The 22421-nt window shown below is 39.3% G+C and overlaps 1 protein-coding gene across 7 annotated transcripts in view; it reads left to right on the plus strand.

Moving 5' to 3' along the window:
* Positions 1-22421, plus strand: part of LOC132907996 (cell adhesion molecule Dscam2-like) — a 162818-nt gene that overhangs the window by 131327 nt on the left and 9070 nt on the right. For all 7 annotated transcript variants that reach the window (XM_060961496.1, XM_060961493.1, XM_060961498.1 and 4 more), the window contains 10 exons: positions 963-1142; positions 2592-2739; positions 3992-4290; positions 10214-10362; positions 10591-10745; positions 11666-11847; positions 15410-15715; positions 18446-18742; positions 20759-20894; positions 21352-21479. In XM_060961496.1, coding sequence (XP_060817479.1) covers positions 963-1142; positions 2592-2739; positions 3992-4290; positions 10214-10362; positions 10591-10745; positions 11666-11847; positions 15410-15715; positions 18446-18742; positions 20759-20894; positions 21352-21479 — 1980 coding nt within the window. The remainder of the gene's footprint in view (positions 1-962; positions 1143-2591; positions 2740-3991; positions 4291-10213; positions 10363-10590; positions 10746-11665; positions 11848-15409; positions 15716-18445; positions 18743-20758; positions 20895-21351; positions 21480-22421) is intronic.

Below are 22421 nucleotides of genomic sequence, written 5' to 3' on the forward strand. Positions count from 1 at the left end.
TTTCGATTTAAAATATCCATAGTTAGAGTTTATTTAAGAGAGAAATATGCAGATAGGAATAATATAGAATATTGAAAGATCGAAGATAATTAAACGGGTTGGCGCAAATTAATCCGGCTAGTATATTAAAACACTCAGGATATACTTGACATGAGCTACAAATTACAACGAGGCAGGTGAATGGTCTGTTACTGCAGGGGATTACCATTACAGATAACTATAGCGCAGACAATACTAATCACCCGGATGAACATTTGCTATTCATAGAAAAGTCGAAATAGCACCGATCAAACAGTTATTCTACGTTTTCTATGTAAACAATATTTAGTCTATGTCCATATTTTCACGTATATTCTAATTTAATCTGACCTAACCGAGCTTATGGTGATATAACAAGTCATCGGAATAATCCTACAACCCTGAAGAAAGATCCTTAAAATTAATAGAAGATAAAAAATCGTACGTTTCTGTAACTAAAGCAAAGATCGAAAACGAGCTTTTGGATACGACGACGTTCCGTACCATTTATTAATATTAATTTAAATAATCGCAAGAAATTCTTCTTTACTTAAACTTACATTAAAGGAACTTCATAAGCTTGATTTTCTACGGAACGAGACTGCGAACGAACAAATTTCGTTTTAAATTTTCGACTTACTTTTGCATGCATTATAACCATTATACCATTCATTTTACCACATTCTATATATAATATATTAATTTAATCTAAATCTTAATTCAATTTAAGCGAAGAAGAAGGAAAACTCCAATATCAAAATTCACAGATAGAAATACCTATTTTCCTTGTTTTCTCTTGATCCCAATGAAAGTCTCTATTTATTACGATTCCCGATACCAGAATATTACGACCCTATATTGCGACCCCTAACCAGAACGCAGACAGAAAATTATGATAACGAGTTAGTTTAGACGAGTAATGGCTGCTCCCTCGAAACATTCAGGCGATACACCAGGCGACTACAGAGAGTTGGGATACAGTGGCACTGAGGGAGCAGGGGTTGCCGGAAACGGGTCCTTGGTGATCTCACGGGTATCGAGAGATCATGCCGGTTTCTATCTATGCCAGGCGAGCAACGGTATCGGGCCTGGCCTCAGCAAGCTCATTCGACTAACAGTTCACGGTAAAATATTCACGCAACAACAAGTTACTGCTGGCTGGATCTGTGTCAGTTTGCGAACTTGGGATTCCGGCCACGACCAGCTGCTCCGAAATTCTTCGTTTCGTGGCCGAATTTCTCAAGCTCCAGCCCAATATCACCATTCTCGATCCATACAGAGGGGAACGCCTGGCGAGGCCGATGTAGTTAATATTGCTTCATACATTCGTCTAAATTCATCGATATAGTGAATTAATCCATTAGGAGTTAATGTCGTGTTAACGCCATATATATTTCATTTCCAATGTTCCTTAGTCAATTTATACAAGCTAATTAATCCTTCTTTATTTTCTAACATCGCGATTATAGAAACAAATTTCAAGGATTTGATTAATACTTAGGCTACGTATTTGTATATGTATATTCGTGGGGAATTTAAAAATGCACGGGAAATATAAAATATTAAATATAAGAAAATATAAAATATTCAGAGTAGTCACTATAATATTTACTAGCAAAAAGAGACTTTTATTTAGATTCCATTTCTTTAACAGTGTTCATAAAAGATGAATATGCATAAATATTCTTTTCCTGCTTAAGTAAATTTTAGAATTTTATAAAGTTTAGAGAAACTGGGAAATATATATTAAACATATTAAATATATAATATACATATATATTAAATTATGGTATATAAATTGATTAGAATTTGAATTCTATTTCATTTCAGTCAGTAACTAAAGAAATGCGATGACACAGGCCGTATGTTGTCCGTAGTCACGCAAATAAGGACTCAATTTATGCAATTCAAGGAAAATGGATTTTGCAATTTATCGTCCCATCTAACCATACATTTTTCGGTGAATTGAACATAAATATACGTGGTAATGTTCGATATTACTATTTCTATTCAAACTAACATTTCTAGTAATCAATCACTATTGATTCACGTTGAAATATAAACATCTGCCCTGAACTAGTTCGTATTCGAATTAAAAATTTCTTAAGTTAATTTCTTTATTTAGATCTATTTACATCTCCTTCTACTTCTGGGAAGAATGAATTAAACAATGGATTAAAAGATAGAAATTAATCTAGCTGAGATCGATTTATCTTTCTGCACGAAATAGAGGACGTCCTTAATCTTAAATAAGTGGTAAATTTGTTTCCAATAATTTTCATGACACTTTTCCCAGACCTAAACTCGTATTAAAGAAATCACATTAATATTCTGATTATTCGACCAATAACTAGCTTTTGATATGTTCATTCACAAATCTTCTTAAAATCTAATATAAATAATTTACAATAATTTCTGAATTTCTATTGAAGAGACAATCTTGTTAATCGGTTACTAAAAATTTTCGTTTAAGAAATATAATTTTGTACATCGTTCTGTACGTTTGGCGTTCCTCTTAGCAAGAAACGATAGATAAAAATGAGCATATTAACAATTTGGAATGCTCGAAACAGCGGGCCCTCAAGTATCAGTGAAAACGCGGCAGGAATCAGTCCGACGAGGAGAGAGCGTGACATTGCGCTGCGAGGCCGAAGGAGACGCACCTCTTGATCTCAGTTGGCGTGCACGTGACAGCAGAGTCGACCCCAACTACGATGTTAGGTTTGTATCGAAATTAATCAAGCCCATTGCCTCCCATACACACTGCAGCTTACATTATGAACGATCGATGAGAATGACACTTCGATCTCCCATCGATCTCGATTGACAGAGAGACACACAGGTTAATTACAATGCTAGTCGGTCGAGACAGGCCAATTGATTAACATGTTACGTGTCCATCGTCGAAGAATGCCATTCTCAGTGGAGATCAATTAGAAGAATCCGTTTCCGAAATTTCTGTATATTTTAAATCAAACAAAAGCATCGAAGAGAATTAGTTAGACGCAGTTCAAGTAGAGTTTCCTCAAGGGATTCTGCTGGTACAACACTCCGTCGGTTCCACTCCACGAAGCATGTGACTGAGCGCCATAGTTGGAGAGTTTCCGCAGAACATTTTCCCAACAGCTCGCTCTGCATCGTGCTCCTTCATTACAAAATTATTCGGCGCATCCCTTGTTGCGTCGCTCGCTAACTTTCGCTCACGCAAAATTACTCGAGCACCGCGACATAGCAACGTTTATCAATAAATTGCTAGCGATATAGTCTTCTAGCATATCTATTAGATCCACGTATACGCCTGCTCGTGCATCCATTACGACGAAATAGAAAAACGGGTGAGCACAATCGATAGTCGTCTGTGAGAATTGTCGTTCTAATGAATAAAACATCTGTAGAATAATGTAACTATTCTCATTTTGATTGTTCCGACGTATTCGCCCTGATGAATGAAACACTTGAAGGATAACGTAAGAACAGAACAGAAGAATAATGCATCTACTTTCATAAAAATCTACGTATATATTTGATTGATCTGGCGTATTCGTTCTATTCATTGAATTTATTCGCGAGGATGTGCAGATAGCCAACGATGGCTAGTGGCTCGAAGTCACGTGTACTTGGTGGAAACGATATAGCGAGATCGTAAACTAAAATGTTAACTAGGATCGGCGGTTAATCTAAAATTTCAGAGATACGAAGTTATATGAATGTTTAAACAATTCCGCCAAGCAGTACTTATTTAGCTACCAAAAAATTTATTTTTTATTCTCTCATCTTTATTCTTCACCGTTCGTTTTATTTTCGTTTTAAATTTTTGCGGTCAACGTAATTTTCTGGTGATACTACTAACTAGTCGGAGTAAGTACGAACTAGGTAAATGCATATTTACCGTCGCCATCCGAAGAGAAATTTTAAACAACTGTGGCAACGTAGCGGCCAGTTAATGAAACTGACTCTACTTTTTCATTCGTAGATATACGATAGACAACCAGAAGGTGTCAGGAAGGGTGATCTCCGAATTACGTATTACTCAGGCGAACCACATAGACCGTGGGGACTACATGTGCGTAGCGACGAATGCTTACGGGCATGCCAGAGCGAGCATCAAGCTGCTGGTTCAGGAGCCACCGAATTTTCCCCGGAATTTACACGTAGCCGAGCAAGGGAGCAGATCGTTGCTGTTGGCCTGGTCGTCGCCGTCCAGCGAGCAGGATCCAGCGCACGCCAGCTCGCCTATAACCAACTACATCGTGCAGTACAAGGAGGCGCAGGGTAGGTTGGCTGATTCGCTTTGTTCGCCGTACAGTACACGGCCGCCACGGTGTATCGGGTAACGCGCGTGATTATCGATCGAGGAACGGCGGCTGTCCAATGGACATCACCGAGAACGTCACGTCGCGGAAAGCTTATCACCGGATCTTCCAAAATCTTTACAAATCTTTTTATATATGTACATTGAATGAATTTGAAAGCCATTCGCCGAAGAATTTGATTAAATCCTTTCAGTGTTAAGATATCTAACGAGGCAGGTGTATCGAACATTATTTTCTTCTTACTAGATCGTGGATGTTGGTGCGTTCATGGATAATTTAAAGTAAATAGTAGCTTTATTTGAAATATTTTTTGAGATAATGAAAAGTTCGAAAGGCACGCTGTGAGCAAAACGCGCATAATTTATAAGAATACATGAAATATTCAGAGTAAAGCGTTCGTTATAATATTTAGTGAATGAGACAGATCTCTATTTAGGTTAATTGCGTTCATAAAAGTATGAAATTGCATAAACATTTGCCATCCACTTTTTGCGGTGGAGTAAATGCTGTGCAAATTTTTCATTTCTGGTACAAACTATATTAAATTACACTTGAAATTATTTGAAACGCAAAATGCACAGGCTTCAGAATTTTCTGATTCACAATTTATATCATTTATTAGAAACACCGAAATAGAAAAACTTATATCTTTCATATTTAAAAATTAGTAAATTTCTGAATCTTATGTCGCCCTAGATTCATGGAAGAAAAATAAGTTGAACATGTTTTAGGCAGAGAAGAGAAATACAAAAGTAGTTTGTTGTTACTGCGTCCTTTTTATATCCGCGTTTACAACAGATTAGCTCGATCGATTTCCAATCTAGTTCCGGTCCACTTCCGGTGGTATATGCAATATTAATTAAGTTGATCGTGTAATCACTGGTCTGTCGACAATGGATTAACAATTGCAGAAATATCTAAATTAAATTAGACTAAATATAGTATTAATAGCCATGTTGAACGTTAAAATTTCACACAACGAAGCTTTGGTATACATTTTTTAATTAATTAGATCGATAAATAGTTAACTGATATAAATACAGTTTACGCGTACGTCGACAAAAACCATATTGATCGTACAAATTACTTCGCAATGGCCACAAAATGATTCTAAACGTTTTCGTTCATTGACATAAACGTAGCGCATAATGAGCAATTTTTCGAAACTCGTAAACATTCGACAATCGTAAACAATCGTAACATCACGAGTTTCGATTCATAACGCTGAAAGGGTTAATTAAAATTAATTTGAACTGGATCGGTGGTTTGGTGATGAGATTCGATGTGGTATGTTGGTTCCGTTTGATGGGATGGAAATGAGGAGGTCACTGGACTGAGCTTCCTGCGACGTTACAGCTTGCCTCGAGACAGAGAGGCGTGTCTCGGGAGCGTGTACCGCGCCGTGACTTCGATTGATCGTGGTCAAATACGCGTATCGATGACATATGGATAGGCGTTCGGACCCGTGAGCTTCGTGCCGACTCGGAATTGGCAATGGGATCGAATTCACGCTGCAGACAAGGATGTTAGACTCATTCCTATCATTAGATTCGCATACTCATAGTGCACTCGTTGACGTTCCGAAACGTGTTCACACCACTTCCGTGAGATTCTTTAGCTATTACTTCGGGAATAAGAAACTTATAATACTTATAATACTTATAATACTTCGGGATGTTTTGCAGGCGATTTCCAGTCGAATATTGCGTTTCGCGCTAATTCCGGTTTGAAGTTGAAGTTTTCCAATAGCTTTCTTCGTCTTCAAAAATAGTACAGAACTATTCTGCTCGAAACAATTAGAAGATCGATGTTGCGAACGACTCTATTGCACTCACCAAGCAGACAGAAATTGAGAAGTCTTACATTATCGATTATGGAGAAAAATAACCTGATAACTTGATAACAAATATTGGCAATAACGTAATTTGTTGCGTATCAACTTGATACTATCCGTTTCCCTTTATTCTGAGGTGAAAGAAAGTAAAAGGGTTGCTGGATGTTTTCTCTAGATAGTAATGTTCGATCGCATCACGCAGTTCCTAAGCGGCTACGTGCCCCGCACTATGATGAAAGCTGATACACTAAAGGAAATAGATATACCAATGTTGTTTGTTGGATTACAGTTGGGTTGTCTAACTTTGGCAACGCTACATCGGATCTCTTTCGTGTAGTACAGCGTTTCTCAAACTTGAGATCATTTTCCAACCACTCGCGGTCAATGTTCCAGAAACTGTATGTTCTCGGAAAAATATGACAGATTAGATAGAGGCCAAGAGAAAACCTATCTGGAAGTGTATTAATTTCAGATATCGAAAAAAAGGCCGAAGATCGATCAGAAGGATTCTAACCTATTTCTTCGACCAGATACAGATAACTGAATCTTTATAGAGCCAGGTGATTTATTGCTTTGACATGTACGCCAGGAAAAAGACTCCCTGAAAGCTTCTTTGGAATTCAAATAGCGACCTCTTCTCGCTTGTGACGGTGTTATCCATCGCGTTACTAAGATCCATCTTGGTGTTCCTCGACTTTGCCGATGTCGTTTGACTCGTTCATAACGATTTCCGTGGGGAACGTGTCAGACATTATTCATACCTCACGACCATCAGACCGTCTTCGTTATTTTTCACTGGATACCCATTTTCTTCTCGTAACTCTTTCTATCTTTTCTATCTCTGACTTGATTTCTCCTGACTTTCGTCGAGCATTTCTTAATCGATCGCGAAACTCGAGCACCGGGTTCCTGACGAATCCGTGTGAAATTTGAGAAACGCTGTGCAGGGTCTTCTGTCTGTTTCCCGATCGATCCCTCGACGCGAGATATTCGCAGCCAGGAAAAGGTCCTTACAGATTTTTGAATATTTAGGGCAATATCGCTTCAAGGGATCGAAAAGTACCGTCGTTCCAGAGATACCAAACTGAAGGACTCGTTCCGATTCCATTCAACTTACTTCCAACCATATTCTATGTTTCAATGCAAAATCATCGTCGACGATCTGGTATCGACGCGTTCAGTCGCTCAAAAATTTTTCATATACGGTATTTTTTAAAAAATTGGAAACAGGCCTTCAAAGCGACTAGTATTTATCAAAACACTAATGTATTGTACGAAGAGTATGTTTTCAATTTAAAAAAAAACTTCTATCTATATTTTCAGATTGGCTTTAAATTTTCAAACTAGTGTATATTGATGAACTCAACAAACAATATGTTGAGGTAGATAATATCTCACTGATGAAAGTATTTGACTCCGAAATCAACGATACTTGTATCCCTTTTTACCTGTTTTTATTACTACATGCATCTGACCACAACTTTTTGAAACAGCCTATACGTCCTATAAAGTTTCTTAATCGACTTTTTTTTCATTGAATTCGACACGCACGAGAGAGAAGGAAAATTTCATTACGATCACGACAGTTTTCATTTGGGCTATCTTTTGTTTACACGAACTTCCTCCGTCTGGTCTCTATATTTTAATTGCTTTCCATCCACAAGTACGATCGTCGTTTCATTACAGGCCGGCCGTCGGAAGGAGTTTGATTCGTAATATCTCGGCGGTGCCACATTAAGACTCCATTATTGGACTGTCAAGCTGGATCTCGAATTTAATCAATAGCCTAGCTGGCTAGCTACGGGGGCAATCGGAGGGAATGAAATTATAGCGCAATATGGCAAACAATATATAATCAATCCGAGCCAACGATCGTATGCCAGAATCCGTGGTTTCTTTCGTGTGATTCGTCGCTGATTGGAACCACAAACCTTTGACGTACGGCTTTCTCTACAGTTTCCAAAGCTTTCCTACCTTTTTATCGACTTCTCTCGATTCCCCTAGCTGGAATAGCTGTCGGCCAACAAAATAATAAACGATGATCCCGCAGAACGCCCGCGAAACGAGCCAATTCGCAGCCCCGGTTGGTTTTTACATTTTAATGGAAAAATTAATTTCGAAGCGCCGTAGTCGAGTCTCCCTTAGCTCTAGCAGGACTTCCGGCTGTGAACCATGGCGCGTACACAGGGCGAAAGTTTTTCAATTTTCGTGAAAGCTAAAGCCGCCCTACCTTCACAAGTTTTGTTAGCCATCGAATCAAACGCGTATTGTCGATGGAGAACCGGTCAACGAAAGGCTGGTTCGCAGAAAGGGCTTGCAGTTCGCTCGTATCCGACGGTTATTCGACGATATTTAATTACGCCGCGTGGAATGACCCGTTTTTTCAAGCAACACGAACAGAGAGCCAGGCGAAGGGTGTTATATCGAGCGAAGCGAAGGGTGGGTCACGGTTTTCATAAAAGCGTGCCACGAGAAGGAAGTCGAAGTTTGCCGCAAAGTTGACGCTGTGCTTCTTCTCTCTGTCTTCTGCCTTTATTTTCTCCGCCGGTGGAAAGTTCTCTTTCAAAGCGTCGAACACCCCGCACACAAACTCTATCTATCTCTTTCTCCTTTTCCTCTCACTCGCTCTCCTTCTCTGTTCAGGCCTCGCCTACCCGCCCTCAGGATCCAGTCCCTCGTTAACTTCGGATGTCCTCATTTACGCCTAATCGACTCGAATCGCCTGGCCGCTGCTAAATTATCGAACTTAACACATGGAAGGACAGCGGCCTGTCGTGGTGTGAACGCGCGTGAAACACGTTTTCAGGGCAAGCACCGAGTCGGGTATTCGCTATCACTGCCGTCCCCGGGATTTCTTCTTGCTGCCACCCCTGACTATATCGATCGTGCGAACTCGATCATTCTACTATTCATAGTCGACGACGAATATTTCACTCGTTTCTTTATCCGAACGTCGGAATTGAAATTAAATATACACGATTTTAATTTTGGTTTTCCTTTCCTTCCTTTTTTTCGTCCGTTTTTATTGTCAGAGCAAAGCATGATAGTAATGGAATTTTTATTCATATTCATATAAACGGGTATCGAGGGCACGCGATAAAAGAAGTTCATAGAGCCGAAAATATTGCATTTTTGTTCAATCACAGCGAAACGCATTTGATTAACTTGCTTCAAAATTTCGGAAATACGTACCATGTGATATTACTTTATTGAAGTTTACTCTCCCTTCGATTGGTCTTCCTTTTTCTTTAGTTTTTTCGTCGACCATGGATGTTCGTTCTGTTCGTTCGCACGTTCGATTTTTCGACTGCTTCGAGGCGGATTACCGCTACTCTGCCCGTCCGCGATATCAGCCTGCTAATTCTCTTTTTCTGATTGATATAACTTCGTTTTCAATGGCGTCTAACATGGCCGCTTGACGAATCTTTCAATTTTCGAAGCTTCCGAGCCAACGACGATAAAACTAAAAACGAAGTTAGTTAATAAGATCTGCGAAAAGAAAACGCAACAGTTACGTTCTTGGTGTTCCATACAAGGTTACTTTTTTTAACAGAAATTTTCTTGGACTGAAAAAGCATAGAGACTGTCGAAAGGAAGTTTATCGATATTATTAGGATACACGTCACAACAGACGTTCAACATAGACATATCGAGTTTAAATTGAATTCGATATACTTCCATCTTCGAAGTTTCGATAAGTCAGCGAACTTTGCAACGAGGAAACGCGATCGTTGCTTTTTCTTCGCAAATTTGTTTCCTTTGCGCCATTGAAGGCAACGAAGAAGCCTTCAACTGACGTCGATTATGTTTCTTTTTCCTTTAACTCGATGGTAGAGGACGAAACTGAAAACGACGCGTAGTTTCACCGTGAACTGGTAGAATAAAAAAAGTGTGATCACTATGGTAGCGCGCCTCGGGGCGGAACGAAAGTTCGCGTACATATGTTTCGTGCGGCGCGTGAAAGCTGTGCGTCGTAAATCCGTCGACTATCCTAGCGATCAACGATGCACAAGCCCTCTAAGCGTTGTCGTTGCCTTTTGCTGGAAAGACGTGTGGCATGAGCACAACACGCAGAAGATGGTGGCAGGGGACAACACGGTCGCGCTGGTGTCGCCTCTAAAACCGGCGACCTCCTACCACTTTCGGGTGCTTGCGGAAAATCACCTTGGAACATCAGCGCCAAGCGACATCCTTCATGTCAGTATCAAACATTTCAGCATGTCTCAAAAAAAAAAAAAAAAAAGAAAAAAAAGAAAAGAAAGCAAATTTTGTCATTGTATCATATTATGTCCATCTATTCGTTCAGTTCGAATACGACCGCCATTTCGTTTAACTTTCTTATCGTTTCCCTTTTCACTCGGTCCACGCGTCTCCGTTCGATCGAATAAAAAACGACCACGACAACGGAAACCAACGGCACAACAGGCCCAAACGGACGGCGAAATTCCTGGCGGACCACCCAGACACGTTATCGCTGAACCTTTAGGACCACAGCAAGTGAAGGTCACCTGGCAACCACCGGATCGATCCCTCTGGAATGGTGAACTTCTCGGATACACCATCAGCTACACCAATCTCGGGTATCGTTATCCGCTTACGGCTATTTAGAATAGTTTCTAGCACACTTCGGGATCGTAGAATTTAGAAGGGAAGAGACATGGTCCCGATGAGGGGCTCGAATCTTCGTCGATTATCACGGCGATTCCGCCGACAATGGACGGACGATCGGCTCGGGCTCGCGTTTCCGCCGCCGCGGATAATCGCCATGCTTTGTTCTCGTAACAGATGTTTCGCGGACGTTCGTTGCTCTTCCGCTTTTGTGAAATTTATTTCGATGTTCATTACGATGTCCGTACTAGCGATTATTAAACCGGGTTACGAACCGCGAGTACCAATTTAGAATAAAACAAATTCAATTGTCTAACTCGATATTATGATCTTGATTATTTTCGCCTAAAGATAGTGGTGAATATTTTTCAAACACACGTAAATCTACGTACGAAAGATCGAATATATATTAACAAAATTCCTGTGGCTTCTTTGTAAGAGAATCCCAAGGAAACTTAAAAATTGACATCCTGAGCTGGGATACTTCCTCCAGACTTTCCACGAGAAATTCTCGAGAAAATGTAATAACGTCGCTGGAACACGACAGCAGAATAGATTTGAACGAAGTTCATCGTTAACCATTACTAAACGATGGAATTTCTTCGTTGTCGGGATTCCATGGACTCTCGATTGTAATTCGCGAAGAATTGCGTTGGTTCGTTAAGCGATGACGGAAACGCGTGCTCTGTTCTTTCGTCTACGAGATATTTCATATTGACTAGGAAGATATATACGAGCATCAGGAAGAGGGGGTTAAGGGTAGTTGGAAAAATCAGGAGACTATTTCTCGCTCTAGTTTTCACGGAATGGCTTTAAGTATCCGAGTTCCGAGCGTTCCTTCTCGCGTTTTATCTTTCTGCCTCGAGGAACACCGACCGTGGCATTATTTCAGAGGGAATGATCAATCGGTGAACATCACCAGAGTGGGAATCACGGGAAACGGGGATGGCACCTACGATTATAGACTAACCGGCCTCCGAAAGTACACACAGTACAGCGTGGTGGTGAAGGCGTTCAATAATAAAGGCGACGGTCCAGGATCTGACCCGGTGTCGGTGCAGACCCTCGAAGACGGTGAGCAAACGATATCAAGGTTATTTCCCTTTTATTTTCTGTTCGCCTCCCCCTGTTATTACTGTATTATTTGTTATTCATTCTTCCCCTTCTCGTAACGCTATCGTTTCAATTTTGAGAATATTTCCTTTCTCAGATATTTTGAAGTTAGAGTTTTATTTAATAAGTTTGGATTATCGTATGTTTTATATCGTCTGTTTTATTAACCATCACTGTTTCATCGTCTATCGTTTTATTGTCTTATAATATAAATATATAATATTTAAATGTCGTTAGTTTGTGAGAAAAAGATTGTTAATCTTGAGATGTTTGCTAAATTGAACTGTAAAAGTGAGATATTTACTGTGATAGGAATTTTCATGATCAACAACGGTATTACAATTCTTAAACTGTTATATTTAATAACACTATATTATTCCTTATAAAATACACATATAAATAATACTTCCTTACAGACCTTCAAAGTCTAAAGACTATTAACTAACTCGTAAAGGAACAAGTATTTTTCATTAATACTTGAGTAATAAATTACTTTCTATTTAAACTAATTTCTAAAAAAATATACTTTTCTTAGTTTCATCGTGCTTGTGCTAAACCGACAATATAATTATTAATATCTCTCAGATAGATTTAAGAACCGGATAAAAATATAGTACCTGCTTTTTAATCCCGCAACAAAATAGGGAGGCAATTTTACTAATACAGACATGCTCGACATGGTATGAAATTTACAAATTGAAAATGTGCTGTTCTGTGAAGAAGGAAAGATATAACTTAGCATGTTTTCTCCCTGTGGTTTTCATATAGCAAAATACGCAAGGTGGAGAAATAGCTTTGTTGCCTGCAAACTAAACTGATCCTCAAACGTCCTCCTCCGAATAAGAAATAACTTACGGTATTTCCAAGTTAGAACGGACGCATTTCCCTTGCCTCAACGAATCGTGATAAAGGATAATCGGGGACTTCAGCAATTTCCGGATAAATATACAACAGAATACAGCGCGTTCCCCAGCGCTGATGAGGCCAAAGACTCGTGCTTTGCCGCGAAACGATGAAATTAATTTTCACGGCAGCGGTTTACACCCGCAAAGCCGCAATAACAGAGGGATTGGATGTAAAAAGTTTACATATACGATACATCTAGCAAGCCAGTACTCATTAGCGTATGTTCTTATTTTTTACCCCACTGACCTGTTGTTCTAACTTGTTGAGTTTCAACTCTCTAAGTATTGTATACTGTGTGCAAAGTAAAAACGGAAGCCGTTGTCGTTTAAAACGATTAAGTTCGCGACAGTCGCGGAAGCTACCCTCGTCGCGCGATACCTCCCCTGGCATTAAGAAACTTCCGCGGGACCATTTGCTCGTGTTTCGCGATACCACGGAAATATTTTCAACAAACTTGTCGCTCCACATTGTATTAGCATCCACAGAATCCTTTATCTTTGTTATCCTGTTAGCTTTCTCCCCTTTTTATTTTCCTTAGGTTCATGCTACGATACTACGTTATTTCTCGTATAATTGAACTAATATTATTAGTGGAATTTTAGTCACGAGTTGTAAATTATACGTTACTACGTTTAATAAATTCCCTGAGGTAATGAGAATAAGTTTGATAGTAAGAACAAAACTTTGGCGTTTACTTCCTATTGGAACAAGTTCGCTAATCGTAGTACTGTATTGTTGCAATCGATACACTTTTGGAATCAAGATAGGATGTTCCTAATATTATTTTTGAAAAATATCGTCCTTTTGGATTTTATAAGATTTTTGCCTGCATCGTTTTTCGTTTTCAAAGCTTCTAGAAGACAATGATAAATGATACGTTCATTGGTAGTTTAAATTCGTAACGAAAGATAACGCGAGTTTCCTGTATATTTATTGTGCTATTGCCAAGAGAATACTGTAATTCTTGCAACACTATCTTAAACGAGACATGGGCAAAACAAAAAAGCATCAATCAATGCTCAATTTTATATAAATTATATTACAGGTAAATCATATATTTCTTAATAAAATCTATTGCACTTTGCAAAATTGTAAATTTCACATTATCCAAGTACATAATTAATATTCGACATCTCAAAAAATAAACCTTGTTTGTCAGAGGGAGTTTGCATAAATAACCGTAAATTTCAATGATAATTTTTAGGAATAATGTTTGTAATTCTCATCCTTCTATTTAATTTATGAGGGTCTGATCCATATAACACCTAAATAACTCATTTTCAAAATAAATTACAAATCGTCCATTATCCTATAACTTGTAATTTATAGATTCACTAATTATTTAAATATTTAAGAAATTTTCCCCAGTAGAATCCTGGTAATTTGATATTTTACACTCTGTGTAACCCTTATGTAACCAGTGACCACATCTACTTCCAAAATAGTTTCAAAATAACATAGTTTAAATAATACTGTGAACAGCATCTAATATAGAAATATCGAGACCTCGTGCAGTTTCTATTTCAGTTTTTGAAACATTCGACCAAACGCTTAACCGACCTTCATCGCGAGTTAAAGTTCAACGACTAGCTGCAACGATGCATGAAATCTGTCCATCACTCGTGCGACTTCCGTGGTTCGTTCCGCTCGAAACAATAGCTCCGCTTAATTGCGCGGTTTCCTTTGCCAACACTCGAGGAAACGGTCGTACCACATTTTCCAACAAACTTGTCATCCAACGATAGTCGGAAATAACCCGAAATTCAGCCGCCTGAAACTACATATCTCCGTGAAAAAAGATGAACAACAGCGTTTTGACAGTTGGATTTCGAAGGACAAATTTCTCTCCGTCGTAAGTTCCCTTGAGAGCAACCGGAAACGTGGAGCGGTCGCGTTCCATATTCCCACCCGTTTTTCTCGGTTGCATAGAACCCGTGATGCAGCTAGCCATCGAACGAGCTACCTCGGAAAAGAAACACTCTTCTGCGTTCCGTGAAAACCACGGATAGAGTGGATATCGCTTTGTGTCGTGTACACGCGCATGCCACGTCGTTTTTCCGCTTTTGACATTTGACCCAGTGGAAAAAGATCGCGGCTTGTGGCCCACCCTTTTAACGAGACAGAGGAATCCCTCTGCAGTCGGTCACATCGTATACACACAGCGACATTCGAATAACGAGCCCGGCGATCCTATCTCGAAGAAATCGATCAGTTTCTCCTGTTCGCTTTCTCTTCAAGAAGTTAGCACTCGAAGAATTCTAGCCTTGCAATCAGGAACGCAAAAACAATCCACTCGACACCCAGTTTACCTCTTCTCTTTGTCCTCGAATTTCCTCTCGAAACTGAAAACTTCTAGTCACGCCATTTGCCGCGGCAGTAACCAGACCCGCGACTCCGTCATCCTGCCTCTTTGCTCGAATTTCCACAGACAACGAGGATGCGATCGACGAACACCCTCTTGTTTTCCCTCCGCCGCATCCACATTTCCAACCGTGAAGGTTAATTTTCAACGGTCACGAGGGACCACCGCGTATAGCGTATTTATAGAACGAGCATGTCTAGTAACACAATGGTATACGAAGGTTTGCAACGAATTCATGGTTACAATTTGACGCAGTTCCAAGCGCTCCGCCGCAGACGGTGGCGTGCGCCGCTCTAACCGGCCAGAACATCCAGGTGACCTGGAAACCACCGCCTTCCGACAAAGTTCACGGGGTCGTGCAGGGTTATAAGTTGCTGTACGAGGCGGCCAGCGCGGTTTTGGAGCAGCAGGCAGGCAGGGAGACGAAGATCAGCCATGCACTGAGCACGGTGCTGCATGGTCTCAGCCCCTACACCAATTACACCGTACAGGTGCTCGCTTACACCAGGGCTGGCGAGGGTGTTACCAGCAGCCCGGTTTCCTGTACCACCGAAGAAACTGGTAAACTATTTGCTACTAGTATCTGTCGTATTTCTTGCTTTCGTCCTGTGGTAAACAAACGAACGTCAACTATCGACGAATAAAAGGAAATTTTCGAAGCGACGTTCCGACAAGATTGGAAGAGTCGACAGCGGTATAGCTTGCGGGTTTCATCTCGGTGCTTTATAGTAGAGTCGTTCTATTGACGTTTCAATAGATCGCTATATAGATCAACGAGATTGTCGGCCAGTTTGTCGTTTTGGGATTGAGATTGGAAGATTAGGAAGGTGGGTTAGTGGGTGGATCGTGGATGTAAGTCGGCTAGAACCGGGATGTTAGGATTATTGAAACGTTAATGAGCTGTCAGACACTAGTACCGGTATTGGTCGAGGTACTAAAATTATTGAGCTTCTTGAATTAGCTGATTATCCCAAATACGATTATCTGGATTTCGATTTTCGGTGAATCAAGTGTATACATTGCTATTCATGGATATTAAGATACCTGGTTTATGTTCAAATTACCAATGAAGCGACTAATCAATCGTAGATTTACATTTATACAAGATAACGATGTAAGAATATGCAAGCGCTATTTCTGTAAGTTACGAGGGAAACATCATGTATCAAGAATCATACGTGTTGGATGAAAGAATCGTATAATCTCCTCACCTAAATTTTGTTGAGAAAATACTGTGTAAAATAGATGTAAAAATCAGAAGATCTATATGAACAGCATATACGTTTAGCATCTGAATCCTCATATTTATTAAAATAACGTAGAAGTAAATCTTTAGAATGTACGTAATATTCAAGAATATATAAAATATGAAAAGTACAGTATTTATCATAACATTTTTACATAAAACAAATTCTTATTCTCAGTTCCATTTCGTAAATTACGTTTATAAAATATTAATAACAATAGAATCGCAGCTAGACTTTGGAGATTCCAATTTCTGCAATATTTCCGTAAGACGACTTACTTCTTCCTAGCTTATGTGCGCTATTTCACTATCGTTTAACCCAAAAGAAGTTTAAACTCGAGTAACATAAGCTCTAAAATTTCTTGCCAAACGCCGTTCGCGTGAGGTGGCTGCACGGTTCGCTTTATACCGGAAACAAAGGAGGCCACTTGCAACCATGAATTCCGGAGAATCGGCGTGGTTGTTTAACGAGAATGGAGAAACGTGGACGAAAAGAGTCAATGACAGAAACTTTAGTCGCGCCTTTGAAGTTAACGTTATACAGAGTTTGTTCTCGTTCTCGTACAACGGTGGAAACTCAACAGCAGCTGGTTTTCCATTAAACGCAGCTGCACACGGGCCACTGTACGCGCCGGCCCGTCGAAATTCCGCGAAATGGGTCGCGAATAATTGTATCGCGTTATCGCGAAACTCGTAATAAACGCGCGTCGCGTCGCACTGCCTCGCCAAACGAAGCACAGGCGCGGGACGTAATCGAAATTTCGTGTATCACAAAGAAAACGCCCGAGTCCCGGGGAGAGTTTGTCAATGACAGAAACTCGGCGCGAGCGAATCCCGCCTCCCGGACCCATGGATTTACTCGTCGGCTCTTTATAAACGTTGTTAGTTGCCGAACACCGATTCGTTTTGAGCCGTGCAACAGACAGCTGGCGATATACAATCACGTGCCAATGAGCCGATAAATAAAGGGAATTTCAGAAAAACAGAGCTTTAATGAATATAATTAAAAAGGATTGTGTGATACTTTTTGGACAAAGTTTATCGGCAGACGTATATAGTCATTGTCACAAAAATCTGTATAGGTACATTCTACAAAAGTATCATTTTTAGGGGAATAAATTGCTACAAAATTTTATTCTAAAATTGTTCATCATCTTATGACGAGAAGTTCGAGATATATTTTATTATTGCTTCGTGTGTTAAGAAATAAATATATTATTACAGAATGTTATATATAGATACGTTATTAAAATATTAGGCGTACAAATGAATAATCCAAATTTTCCAGTGAGAATCAAAGTTTATTTAAAAAGAAAATACTGGAAGTTGTCCTGTCAAAGTATTTGTCGTCGCTTCCTATAACTGTAAACCATCTATTAGGCAAATAATGAATTCCATCATGGAAAGATATTGCGTCTGTAGGCAAGATGCAATCATTAATTGCTGACAAAGGAGAATGTTCTACGAAATTGCTGAGTGACAACGCTAGGCCACACACTGCTTCTGCGACAAAAGATATTGTAATGAATCTTGTTTGGAACGTCTTGCAGCAGCCAGCATGTTCTCTAGACATTATTCCTCTAAATTACCACCTGTTCCGATGCAACACGTCTTATCATATACTTCCAATTAGTGAATGAAATGCAAACATGACTTGACGATTGAATCTTGTCTCAAGACAACATTTTGTCGTAGTGAAACTCGTCACTTACCTGATGAATGGTTTAATATAAATAATTGAAAAATGTTTTTTAAACAAACTTTGTTGCACTAAAAGATTTGTACATAAATACGATACAATATACAACGAATACATACGATAAAACTGACCTTTTATCTCTACCAACAATATTTCAACGATTCAACAGAAACGCAATCTAAAAAAAATTGACAACTCTCCTCCAACACATTCTTTTTACTCTACCAATCCCGAATTCAAAACGTATCACTATTGACCATCGACGTAAGCAACGTTTTCTGTTCTCTTGTCCATCCCTTCCGCTGCACATCCGGGACAGCTGTCACACCTAGTTCTCCTGTTTCAGTTCCGGACGCGCCGGAGCGCGTGAAGGCTGTGATCAGTAACGAAGACGCAGTGGTGATATCTTGGCTGCCTCCACGGCGACCAAACGGAATCCTTACCAAGTACACCGTCTATGTTCGGGTGTTGGACCAGGGCCAAGAGGTGAAGATCACTAAAAGTTCGTTGCCTGCGCAGAACCTGCACCACGAGGCGACTGGGTTGAAGCTGCGCGAATCCTACGAGGCCTGGGTTACGGCCTCGACCAAAATGGGGCAAGGACCTAGCACTCCGGTCATCAAACTTCAGTTGAGCAATACTGGTAAGCCATCGTACGACGAACGCGAAACTTTCCCTCTTCCTGCTGCAAGAAACGTTTCTTCGTTTCAACCATACCCCCGGCTATTTCTCTTTCTCCCCTCTCTCTTCCTCTCTCTCTCTCTCTTCTTCTTCTTCTTTCTTTCATTCCCTGGAGGAATTGAATTGAACAGCTCGATTCGCGAACGATCGTGGCGAACACGTGGAAAATGGGGCCAATGAACGTGGAAGTTATATGAAAAATTCGTGAGCTATAATCCCCCGGGAAACAAACCACACGATGCCGGCTTTGTATTTCTATATTCTACCCTCTCCATCGTCACTTTCTCTTTTTTTCATTCTCCTTCTACTTTTTTAAGATTCAGAAGTGCTGTATCGTACTTACGGTGGCTACAGAAAGTATTGGCATGCTACTGTATTTATTACAACATTTAGATACTAATTAATTAGGTCCAAGTATATTAAATTTCCTGTCATTTTTCGTGGTACTTTAATATAATTATATACTTTTCTATAATGAAAATAGAGTGAAAAATTTGATAACGAAATTCTTCGTTAAAAAATAAGGACATGTACCAATATCTGTCATGGCTATTGTAAATATCCGGTTACTGTAATAATTAGAAGTAGCACTTACTGTAAAAAAAATATATCTCTTTATGAAATCAGCAAACCGTGAACTTAAATTATCTATTACAAGACATAGCGATAATATATCTTGCTAGTTGTTACATACATTTACTATTGAAATATCATTAACGTCGGATGTCTTTCCATCAGCTTAAAAGAACTTTTCTAATCTAACTTATACTTCAAAAATTAAAATGTCTGGAGATAAAAAACTAGTCAAATAATAAAGTACTTCTACGAGGATTAATAATTACAAAGGCCAATTTTATTATTGCATATTGGCTTGCAAAAATTAATTTCATCAGATTGTAATATGAAGTTGTTCGAGAAGTTGGTAATGAAATTTAGGTAAAAATTTAGTGCTTTATTAAGTAACGTTTTCACTGTTTCTTTCAATAACTTCTTCCCAATCATCATTCTCTCCGCAATTTTTCCATTCTTTCCAACAATAAATTTCTTCAAGTAGATTTAAGTTCTCTCAAGTTCTTAAAGCATTAAATTTCTCGTAATAAAGAGAGTTGTATAAAACACAGAATGAATAATCACGTGCCTTCGATAAATGTAATTCCTGTTAAAATTCATTACTTTTTGCCCACTTTTCATCGACACACGACGCTCAACGTTATCTTATTGGAAAAGCGAAACCATTATAATTAACGAATTCCGATAATAGTTTTAAAATTACAATACTATGAAGCTAAAGAACACGAAGGTAAAGAATTTTTCCAATAGCAAAGTAATTCCGCAGGATTTGACGACTATAAACTCGTTTTTAGTCTCCTTATTGTGTATATTTGTCTTTGAAAATTAACTTAATCGCATCAAAATATTCTAAATATTCTAATAATGCGATAGCCACGATGATTTCCAGAAATAAAACCATTACAATTCAATTTAGTAATTCACATGAATCAAATGATAGCATACCAATAATAATTTTCATAGACCAAATTCGTTTTTGGAACACGACATTCGATGGATTTCTCTACTACTTGTTCATTGCCTCGTTTTATATGCATGGGATGTATAATCGATGTTACTCCCACGATTCTTTACTTTGACTTTGACTGGTTCAAAGTTTGGGTGGGGTCGAAGTTGATCGAAGTGACTCCGGCTGTGCTAATATAGGACTTCCGGGAATCATGTATTTTAATCAAAGTAACCCGGCTCGATTCGTTCGAATAATTGAAAGCATCTTCCCCGAAATCGGTGCTCGAGTTTCGTTTCTCAAATGTCCCGTTAAAAATTCTTTGCTGTCGAGGAATATAAGGAGAAGGAGAAACGAGGAGAGAGGAGAATAGACGTGGCAAGTTTCGAAAGTGAACTCAAACACGGATCATAGCTGGAGGAAGTTTAACGAAGAGCAAGGATAACCGGGACTTTTAATTAGTTCCAGCAGCTATAATATCGTTCGGAGTACCGCTGGTGGTGCCGTGGAGGGTGGACGTCAATATGGCCTGTCTCGCCGTCGGTAATCCACGGCCGACGGTGGAATGGCGTCGCGGCGACATCAAGTTGCAGCAGAAGTAAGTGTGAAACGCGTGCAAGATCGTGTAGATGTATTATAGATTGTGTTTAGTCTCGTAGAATGAACGCAATACATAATAATAAATTCCTGCGAGTCTTTCGAGCGGCTGGAATGGTTTACGACTACTTAACATGTTGACTGTCACGGTGATCATCAATGTCACCTGTGTTATTAAGTATTCTTCGAACGATGGGAAAAATTCATAAATTTCATAAACTAACAAATTCTCGACGATGCGAATGATTTAGATAATAAATGTTAGAGAAAAGGTACACAAATACGTTGTCTAGTGATTACTGTCACAAAGATTAAATCAACGCGTTCCACATTATCGTCACGGTCGTGCGTAATAGCAAATAATAATAAATTCGTGATTATAAATTCATCTGAGATGAATACGATATTTGAGATGCTACAGTGTATGTAAGTAAGTGATCATGTTGTTTCCACGACAGATCAGACATCGGTTCGGACAACACATTAACACTGAGGAACGTGCAGAGGACGCACGAGGGAAACTATTCCTGCCACGTGAAGAATCCTCTTGGCTCCGACGAAATCGTGTACACGCTGCAAGTGCAAGGTATGTGGAACGAGTCACTTGGGAGAAAAAATCATCCCGATAATCCAGATTCTTCGTCCTTTAATGTCATTTTACAGTAATCGCTTTATCCCGATGTTGTTATTGTATCTACGGTGAGAAACGTGAAGCAATCCTTTTATTCTCGCTCATTCGAAACTGAGATTCTATTGTATTTAAGACAACCCTTCTAACCCTTATTATATGAAAACTTATCTTTTTAAACCACAACGTAAAAATTCCTCTTTCGTGGTATCGCTTTCGCTTGGTTTAGGATTCTTCCATAGGCGATTTACAACTCGAGTAAAGGGTTTACCGCATGTCGTTTGTAACATTGTTTCGGCGAAAAGGGGATAATACCAGGCAGATAAGCACTATGGCGAAACGAATCGGGTCAACGGGTCGCGTTGGAAACGCGAATCGACGTCTCATCGAAAACGCGAATCGACGTCGCGTCCTGGGTAACCTTCGTTTGTCTCGCTTGCGTCACACGTATTATCATGGCAATGAACGGGAATTGGTCGCAGTTATCCTGGAAAAGCTCGTCGCTAATGGGAAGAGGAGAGTTCGTTAAAAGTTACATCGAACTGTTTTACGTTTCGATGGCTATGCAATTATTTGGCGTCGAATAAAATACGTATTTCGAACACGCTCGAGGAGATACACCAACAACTATAAGTATTAAAACACCTATTAAAATTTCATATAAATTGCATACCTTTCTCTCTCTCATTGCTGTTATTTTATCACAAATTTATTATTTTACTCGCATCATATATAGCTTACAATATAATATACTAAATAAAATAAAATTGATTACTTTCTCTCAATGAATAATAAGAAAAGATATTTCGTTTTTTTACTTATATTATATATACCTTATATTAGAAAATACTAAACAAAATGACCTGATACTTATGGTAAGTAGTGTACGACGAATACGTT

The sequence above is a fragment of the Bombus pascuorum genome, chromosome 6 (assembly GCF_905332965.1).
Source record: "Bombus pascuorum chromosome 6, iyBomPasc1.1, whole genome shotgun sequence".
Classification (NCBI taxonomy): domain Eukaryota; kingdom Metazoa; phylum Arthropoda; class Insecta; order Hymenoptera; family Apidae; genus Bombus; species Bombus pascuorum.